We start from the raw sequence: 10,395 nt of genomic DNA on the forward strand, positions 1-10,395 counted from the left end.
GAGGTATTAGCATTGGGACGTCATAATCTTAACCAGTTTTACGTCATATGTACGACATTCACGTGATGTTATTAAGGCACCGTGTAATAACATTGTAAAATTATTAAACAGTGACGGTGAGTAATAATAGTTAATATCACAAACGTCTTGTTTGTTTGTTGTCCCGTTGTTTATCCAAATAAAACAGTCAATGAGGAGGAGGATCAGGGATGTCATTGGTGGACGTTGCATCAGATATTGACATTGTGCCCGGTTATTTATACTTATGTGATTTCTTAGGGATTGTACGCCAGAATCACGAACCTGACCACACTTGTAACCGTCAATTCAACCATAGTTATCAACATTACAAAATGAGGAAAGGTTTGGCCATCTCTGATTAAACTACTGTTTTTCGCTCTTTTATGTTCTGATTTGCCATTTACTTTTATCTTGAGGGTCAGATTATCAGACATTAAGTTAAATTGAAATTTGATGAGCAGTTACCTTTGGTATGGTTAATGGTAACATACTGGCAAGTCAGGAACGCCTCATGATAAGCCTAAATAAAGCACGAACCACGCAGAAACAATGTGGCTAATTGTAAATATTGTTTTTTAACAGGACGGAAAAGTTGATGAAGAGATGAAGATGCCATGGATCCTTTCGACAATGTTGGCGTCTGTTTCCAGTATTCTGATGTTCGTGGTCATGTTTACTTCTGTCAACCTTCGAGAATATGCCCACCTTTACGAAGAAAATTCCTGAAGACTTGGAAAGTTATTCTCGAGGGAGCATCTGTGAAAGAAGAAGAATTCTATGAGAGTTTGCTGTCTCTGAAAACTTGGAAACATATTTTGTTATGATGGGGAAACAGCGTTTTCGAATCCTCAAAAGAATGACAAAGCGTGTAACCCTTTCGTCTGGTCAGCAGACGGCAAAACCAAACGCCGTCTGCTGGACTTCATGAAGAAGGGTCGCCCTCTGGTTCTCAACTTTGGAAGCTGTAGCTGACCTCCCTTTATGGCCAAGATGGCCAAGTTCAACAACATTGTTCAAAAGTATGGACATATCGCTGACTTTCTTCTTATATACATAAAGGAAGCTCACCCAACAGACGGGTGGCATTTCAAGAGCAATGCTTATTACATTGAATCAGCTAAGAACATGACCGACCGGGCAAAGGCGGCAAAGTTCTTGCGAGATGAGAATGTGAAATGTCCCGTCGTTTTAGATGATGTAACTGACGAGGCTTCTAAAGCATATTTCACTTTTCCCGAAAGAGCATATATCGTGTTGGATGGAGTGCTAGCATTTGTTGGAGGAAGAGGCCCTATAGCATATGACCTTAAACCAGTGAAGGAGTGGCTGGTCGCCTACAGTGGGCAGGAGTAGGTAATGTGACTGAGGACCGACTATTTGATGAACAAAAATACTATGTTCTGTGGACCTGCTAAGTGTGCTGAAAACTTAGTGGGTACTTCAGGCGGGACAGAAAGTGATACATGAAGACTATGTGCCCGGTGTAACAATTTACATTACAATTTACAGTATCCAGTGTATAATCTCTGTGCCATAGATAGGGAATATCTGTTTTGGAAAAACAAGTTGTATTTGATTATAAATCCATTTCCACCATTAGCCATTATTTAAAACTTACCTTTGTATTCCTCATGCATACTGACATGTGGGAAGGAGACGGTTTCTTCAATGACGACACAGACTTAAAACTTGTGGTCTGTGTTTGATGGACAGAAATTAATGGACCTCGGATGTAACGAACATAAGCTGTATGAACATGGAATTTTTCCCTGCAGTTGGTCAAGCTCTATAATAAATCCACTTCATAAAAAGGGCAACAGAAACGATCCAGATAATTATCGGGGTATATCATTAATGAGTATCTTGGGGAAAGTATTTACGTTGATATTGAACAATAGACTATCAAACTGGGCGAATATGCGTGATAAGATTCCTGAATCGCAGGCAGGATTTAGAAAGGGATATTCTACCACTGATCATATATTTACTCTGTATGCACTAGTCCAAAAATCGATATCAAAAAAGAAAACATAAGTTGTACATAGCATTTGTAGATTTTAAAAAGGCATTCGACTCAGTCAATCGTTGTGTAAATTCGCGGCAGGATTACGCAAGTCAGGTTTACGAGGGAAAATGGTTAGCATTCTCAAATCAATGTACTCTAACGTTCGATCTTGTGTAAAGTGCAAAGACGGGGTTACAGATTTTTCGATTGCCCACTTGGTTTAAGACATTGGCTGCTGCTTAAGTCCAATTCTATTTTCCTTCTTCATTAGTGAATTATATCACGATATCAATTTAGCTGGAAAACATGGAATCCAAATGTACCCAGATCTTGTAGAAGTCCCCATGCACCTTTTGCTGACGACGTTATTTTTAGTTTCTTCTGATACTGTGGTCGGTTTACAAAATCAATTAAATATCTTAGAAAGTTATACTAAAGAATGGAAGTTAACAGTAAATTTAAGCAAAACAGAAATTGTGATATTTAGGAGGGCGGTCCCGTGGCCACAAACGAACGCTGGTTTTGATGGTCAGTTGATTAATGTATCCGATCAATATTCTTACTTAGGGTTTTGTTTTCAAACAGAATGAACTTGAATAAATGTGCAATATAACTTAACTTTACGTGGAAAAGGGCTTTTAATACAAGTTTTATCGGTTTTATACAAAGTTGGAACTATGTCACCCAATGTGTTTTTAAGATATTTAATTCTCAGATTCAACCCATTTTATTATATGGATCTGAAATATGGGGTTTTCAGCGTTTTGATTGTATTGAGAGAGTGCATCTTTTAGCCTGTAAAAGTACCTCAATGTAAGCTCAAAGACACCCTAACTGCATGGTATATGGCGAATGTGGCAGATTTCCTTTGTATATCAATTCTCACATAAGATGTTTAAAATATTGGTTTAAGGTTCTAAATATGCACGAACAACGTCTGCCAAAATTAGCTTACAATATGCTTTTAAATCTGGATAATTTGGGGAAAACACACTTGGGTAACTGATATCAGAAATTTATTATTTTCTCACGGTTTCAGTTTCGTATGGTTGAGCAAACAATTGGCGATGTGAACTGGTTTATTAATGAATTTCGTGTTAGATCAATAGATATGTTCAATCAAGAATGGAATTCCACCCTAGACTCAAGCTCAAGATATGAATATTACAGGACCTTTAAAACGTTACTCAGCCAGAAAAATACTTATCAATAATTACAACATATAGTTTAAGAACAATGTTCGTAAAAATATCGTTTAGGTTTGTTATCTTTAATGATCAACCGAGGTAGAAAAAACCTCTGTCCAGAAGAACGTCGATATTGTCCTTTATGTAACCTTGGAATAGAAAATGAAATTCATTATACCCTGATATGTCCTTGTTATCACGAATTAAGACAGAAATATATACCGCACCATCTTCTTGCAAAGCAGCCCCATTATGCAAATATATCTTTGTTACAAACCAATAATGAAAATATTCTTGCTCAATTGTCCTTATATATAAAATATGCTTTAGCTAAAAGAGATCTTCTTATAAAGCGAATTGTATACCCTTAAATATATATGTAAATATCCAGAATATTCCTTTATCACTGTAACTCTCATGTATATGGGCCGGAGGCCTTTCATACAATAAACATCTTTTGACTTTGACTTGACTTGGTCTGTGTTTGATGGACAGAAATTTATGGACCTCGGATGTAACGAACAGGGATTTGTCGACATACATACACCAAGCAGCGCATTTGATACCGGTTTGAGTTTATATGTGTTGTGTCGTGGGCTTTGATGAGAGTGACAATATGTCAAGCAGATGTGAAGCTCGTTATATCCGAGGAGCGTTGAAGGTGACCTTCTTGACATGACATTATTGGGAACACTAATGAGAAATAAAGAAGACGAACTGCAGTTATTTCATTTCTTTTCCAGCTTCAGGCTCCCTGGATGTGTTATAGGGATGACTCTTGGTCCCCAAAACGCAACTACGTTTAGGGCTGTAAGTCCTTTTATTGCATCACTGAAATAGTTTACATGCAACTCTGTGAAACAATATGTATATCAAGTGCAACATTCAGATATCTATTTCATGGTACCAATACAGCTCATATTATTACACATCGTTATTTACCAAAGTAGACCACATTATTGGCCCTGAACATATAAATGAAACGAAATACGACCAGACATTACGAAATGAAGGTAATAGCATCTTTCAGAACTGCCATAAAATATATCAACGTGCCTTACCATCTATGGGATAGCCTGCTACTGACTGGCCACATATTGTGAGGCACTGACAACCACATTGGACCTGTAGCTTGGAAATGGTAATTATAACCTGTTATCTAAATGTACAATCCGTCTGAGCTCAAATATAATCATTTGAACCAATTGTATGTGATTGAACCAATCGTATTGTCAGCGCCAACTTCCAACCATTACTCAAATCTTTTCTACCAAATGCATAAATTCTGCTGGAATGAATACTGAATTAAACTTCAACGATGGAACATATTTTTATAATTTATTCCTCTTATATAAAAAAGGGTAACAAACCTGTAATTCACCAAGCAAACACCATCCAAACACCTATCAGTCATGACTATTTAAACCACCTTGCCAGGGTGGGAGAAAGACAGCAAGTGGACAAAATTCTCACTTCTCATCACTTCTTAATGTTTAATCAAAATACTGTATATCTTCAACTAATGAAAACTAAGGACAAGACAATAGACATGGCCTCATTTAGATTTAGCTTCTTTGCAAAAGAACTACTTTTGACCCATGACCAAGTCTTGGCTATTGATATTAATTGCGTGTGTGCGTGCGTGCGTGCGTGTGTGAGTGTGTGATTGTAGGTTAACGTCGCAATGGACTGTATTTCAGTTAAATCAAGCTCGTTTGCAAATGGGAGGGAAGCCCACTGTGAAGCTGATCCCAGACGGTTATCTTCTGTTAGTGCCACAAAGACAATCATGGCCAGTCTAGGATTCAAGCCCCAAATGGTTATTTTTACAGATGGAATAAATCGAATTCTCTGAGAACATAAAATATTGTAAAGTGTAACATGTTTGAAAAGCGAACACCTTATATATTCCATCAATAGAGAAAGAAGGAATCAAATCATATGGACGCTTATAAGCATGGGTGCTGAGAGACACTTACTTAACAGAACACGTGGTTCCGTCCTTGAAACTGATCATTTTGGATTTGAATCCTGGACTGGCCCTCAAAATTCTTTTCCTATTCATTAATTAAAATATGAATTAGATGTCGAAAAAACTAGTTTGATTGCATCAGTGTGCAAGTTAATCAACTAATGTATGTGAACCTTTCACCTTCAGTAAATACTGGTAATGTAAGACTTTTCAGCCTTCAGTTTGTGTATGGCAATCCAGTTGCTGCACATAATGAGTTCTTTCTTTGAACTAGCACAATGTATGAATCTCTTGAGCTCAATTAACTCTTAAACAATAAAAACATGTTCCCTTTAATCAACTAAAAAGTGACATATCATCTATTAATTTTATAGTTATCAACATTTGTTGTATGTGTTGGTTTGAAATACAAGAACCCACCAAAGTAGCAACTGTTGATATTACCCTTATCAGATAGAGATGATACCTCAGTTTTACACACTGCACGTATCGCACGTTGACATTGTGTCGGTTTTACACATTGCACGTATCGCACGTTGACATTGTGTCGGTTTTACACACTGAACGCATTGCACGTTGACATTGTGTCAGTTTTACACGCAGCACATATTGTACGTTGACATTGTGTCAGTTTTACACACTGCACGCATCGCACGTTGACATTGTGTCAGTTTTACACACAGCACGTTGACATTGTGTCAGTTTTATACACTGCACGTTGACATTGTGTCAGTTTTACACACTGCACGCATTGCACGTTGACATTGTGTCAGTTTTACACGCAGCACATACTGCACGTTGATATTGTGTCAGTTTTACACACTGCACGCATCGCAAGTTGACACTGTGTCAGTTTTACACGCAGCACGTTGACATTGTGTCAGTGTTATACACTGCACATTGACATTGTGTCAGTTTTACACACTGTATGTTGACATGTCAGTTTTACACGCAGCACATATTGCACGTTGACATTGTGTCAGTTTTACACACAGTACGTTGACATTGTGTCAGTTTTATACACTGCACGTTGGCATTGTGTCAGTTTTATACACTGTACGTTCACATTGTGTCCGTTTTACACACTGTACGTGGACATTATGTCAGTTTTACACACAGCACATATTGCACATTGACACTGTGTCAATTTTACACACTGTCAGTTGACAATGTGTCCGTTTTACACGCACCGAGTTGACATTGTGTCAGTTTTATACGCAGTGCGTTGGCATTGTGTCAATTTTACACACTGTACGTTGACATTGCGTCATTTTTACCCACAGCACGTTGACATTGTGTCAGTCTTACACGCAGCACGTTGTCATTGTGTCAGTCTTACACACTGTACGTTGACATTTTGTCAGTTTTACACGCAGCACATATTGCACGTTGCCATTGTGCCTGTTTTACACGCAGCACATTGACATTGTGTCAGTGTTACATGCAACACGTTGACATTGTGTCAGTTTTAGACGCAGCACGTTGACATTGTGTCAGTTTTACACACTGTACGTTGACATTGTGTCAGTTTTGCAAGCAGCACGTATCGCAAGTTGACATTGCGTCAGTTTTACGCACTTCATGTTGACATTGTGTCAGTTTTACACACTGCACGTTGACATTGTGTCAGTTTTACACACTGTACGTTGACATTGTGTCAGTTTTACACACTGTACGTTGACATTGTGTCAGTTTTGCAAGCAGCACGTATCGCAAGTTGACATTGCGTCAGTTTTACACACTGCACGTTGACATTGTGTCAGTTTTACACGCAGCACATATTGCACGTTGACATTGTGTCAGTTTTACACGCAGCACATATTGCACGTTAACATTGTGTCAGTTTTATACGCAGCACATATTGCACGTTGACATTGTGTCTGTTTTACACGCAGCACATATTGCACGTTGACATTGTGTCAGTGTTATACGCAGCACATATTGCACACTGTATGTTGACTTAGTGTCAGCTTCACACACGATAGTAATTCGCAGAGACTCTGACTCGAGTAAACACATGGTATTTACTTATCGCACAGAAACATCGTCTCGATTTCACACACAACTTCATAGCCAAGACATTGAGAATAAATATACACCACCTTCTCTTTAAACAACCTCCTCACCCGAGTAGAACCACGTTTCCCAAGTTCAATACACTGTTGTAAGCAGCGTTGTCAAAAGAACTTGACTCACAAATCGAAGACACACACTTAGACACTGGAGGTATCTGTTGCTAAATCCGCCCTGGAAAAAGAGGTCTTGGTCCTAAAGAAATTGGTTTTAAAGATAACACCATGTATGACAAATTGATGAGGCACAGCTAGAGCACTTTAGACAACCAATCCGTTGACATTTGATATGATTTTTGTTTATGTGTAGAGTTTGTTGATGCAGAAAATGAGTGAACGAATGTTGTTTGATGCTACTTTCAGTAATATTCAAGCGTTATCTCGACGGGTCTCTGGCAAGGGTCAACATGACCTGACTTTCGCACTCCGCCCCGGAGACATTGTATTTCATGTCAGATAAGATTTAGGTGACCTGTAGCTCCATGGCGAGTGAATGGGCTTGGGTATGGAGATCACTATCACCTGTATGGCGCACGCCGTACTTGCCTGACATCTAGTTTCACAAACACTCTTCAACATTGCGAATTCCATGAAATGTTGTAAAAACAAATATTGTAAAACAAATATTGTAAAAACAAATATTGTAAAAACAAATATTGTAAAAAGGTGAAATCCCAGCGTGGATTCTGACGGCAAGGTCATGCAAAGAAACTGCATTCTTTGTTCTGTAGTCGTAGGAAGCAGCACGTATAAACGCAGTGACTTGGCAATAATTGTTTTCCAAGATATTTTTATGGATTAAACTTCTTTTTTAATTTCTCTCACAACGTTTCGAGACCATTCCAGGTCCCTTCATCAGTTCACCTGATGAAGGGACCTGGAATGGTCTCGAAACGTTGTGAGAGAAATTAAAAAAGAAGTTTAATCCATAAAAATATCTTGGACATCAATGTACAACTTCTAAATGCCACTGAAAGACATAATAATTGTTTTGTTCTGATGTCATAGGAAGTATCCATAGTGAGAGGGAAATTTAAGGATTGACACACCAGAACTAAAATGAGAGTCAGAGTTCGACTTATCATTTCTTACAGTATGTTTTGTACAAGACACAAGCCTCCAATTCCAATGTGATTTTGTTTCAAGTCAGTTCTTTCATACTATATTTGGAGATCCTTAGAAGAAGTTATTAAAATGTTAAACTCTCAGTTCCCCACATGGGGAATTGGATATTTCGTGATAACTTGTGACAACAGTGTTAAATAGATACTCTATATGCATCTAAATAAATGGTCCAAATATGTTAAATACAAATTTTACACACATTGCTTTTTTTTCAGCTTTTTAAAAATAATTTCTTAAATTTATAAGCATTTCAAATATGAAAAGCATGTATTGAATGAAATTTATCTTCTTAGAGAAATGTCTGAAAATATAGCACACACTATCCCATCATGATGTTGAGCACCACTGATTAACAAAGTTATTGTATATAAGTTGATAAATGGAAGGACTGATAACAGCACAATCGCACCTGCATAAGATTACGTTTTTGGGACAGTGCGGATGTTGCGCCAAAACGCAACGTCAAGTGAACATATATACCCATACCCTCCGGACAAATTAGCAGTCGGCGGCCTACTGACTTCAGCTCCTTTGGCTGGGAACTGTCTACAGATTGATTTTGTCTCAGGTACGTGTCCATTTCAAACATAATCATGTTATTATGTTGTTAGAAGACAGACATGTACAAAACATTCTAAATATGTTGTATTTTCATGACATATTAGAGTTCTATGGTTGATCAGTGTTGTACAAAAGATGGTCTAGATGTTGGACAGGGAAATATATGACATATCCCATATAAAGGTCTGTCAATAGCTGCCAATAGGTGTATATAATATGTCAGCACGCGTGACCTAGAGAGTTAGGAATCCACCCGTGCAGTGATCACTGTAATTCTATTTGGATTAGTATAACAGCAAGGTAAAAGGTGCCACTGTGTGTGTGTGTGTGTGTGTCTGTCTGTCTCTGTGTGTGTGTGTCTCTCTCTCTCTCTCTCTCTCTCTCTCTCTCTCTGTGTGGAATAATTGCTAACTGTAAATATTGTTTTTTAGAGGACAGAAATGGCGACGAAGATGCCATGGATCCTTTCGACAATGCTCGCTTCCATCTCCACTATTCTGATGTTCGTCACTATGTTTATTACTATCAACCTCTCAAGAATATTTCCACCTCTACGAAGACAATTTCGGGAAACTTGGAAACCTATCCTTGAGGGATCATCTATTGAGGAAGGAGAATTATTTGATAGCTTACTCTGTCTGGGAACCTGGAAATATATCCTGACTGAGATGTGGAACCGCCGATTTCCGGATCAGGAACTGAATGACAAAGCGTGTAACCCTTTCGTCTGGTCAGCAGACGGCAAAACCAAACATCGTCTACTGGACTTCATGAAGAAGGGTCGCCCTCTGGTTCTCAACTTTGGAAGCTGTAGCTGACCTCCCTTTATGGCCAAACTGGCCAAGTTCAACGACATTGTTCAAAAGTATGGACATATCGCTGACTTTCTTCTTATATACATAAAGGAAGCTCACCCAACAGACGGGTGGCATTTCAAGAGCAATGCTTATTGCATTGAATCAGCTAAGAACATGACCGACCGGGCTGAGGCGGCAAAGTTCTTGCGAGATGAGAATGTGAGATGTCCTTTGGTTCTGGATGATGTAACAGACGAGGCTGTTACAGCATACTGCAGTTTTCCCGAAAGACTATATATCGTGTTGGATGGCGTGATTGTGCTTGTTGGAGGAATAGGCCCAGAGGAATATGACCTTCAACCAGTGGAGGAGTGGCTGGTCGCCTACAGTGGACAGGGGTAGACATGTGCCAAATATGCCTGAACTTGATGGACAAAAATATGTTGGATGTTCTTTAAGGTTCACAGACGACAAGGAAATCACAACACCCGGTAATGAATTCCGGTTGACACTACATTATCCAATGTATGATCTCTGTGCCATGTTCTAGAAAGAAATATCTATTGAAACACGTTTTAACATTTTAATCCTAGTTGTATTAAAACAACGTTTAAACTTCTGCTTTACATTGCTCATGAATACTGACATGTGAGAA

General features: G+C 38.5%; 1 protein-coding gene, 1 long non-coding RNA gene and 1 pseudogene across 2 annotated transcripts; all 3 read left to right on the plus strand.

The window, feature by feature from the left end:
- The first annotated feature begins 819 nt into the window (after positions 1-819).
- On the plus strand, positions 820-1,746 carry LOC124255855 (annotated as a pseudogene).
- A 7,071-nt stretch (positions 1,747-8,817) lies between these two features.
- LOC124255767 lies at positions 8,818-9,690 on the plus strand. The gene is made up of 2 exons (XR_006892757.1): positions 8,818-8,950; positions 9,375-9,690. It is a non-coding gene; the product is annotated as an uncharacterized LOC124255767 (long non-coding RNA).
- Positions 9,691-9,770: 80 nt separating this feature from the next.
- Positions 9,771-10,142, plus strand: LOC124255856 (thyroxine 5-deiodinase-like). The gene has a single exon (XM_046689799.1). It carries the CDS (start codon positions 9,771-9,773, stop codon positions 10,140-10,142), a length of 372 nt encoding a protein of 123 aa, XP_046545755.1.
- The last annotated feature ends 253 nt before the right edge of the window (positions 10,143-10,395 follow it).

Source organism: Haliotis rubra, unplaced genomic scaffold, assembly GCF_003918875.1.
Source record: "Haliotis rubra isolate DU_JTF1 unplaced genomic scaffold, ASM391887v1 Scf61, whole genome shotgun sequence".
Lineage (NCBI taxonomy): Eukaryota > Metazoa > Mollusca > Gastropoda > Lepetellida > Haliotidae > Haliotis > Haliotis rubra.

Coding starts and splice junctions, on each gene's coding strand:
- LOC124255856 (XM_046689799.1), top strand. CDS start 9,771: ATGGCCAAACTGGCCAAGTTCAACGACATTGTTCAAAAGTATGGACAT.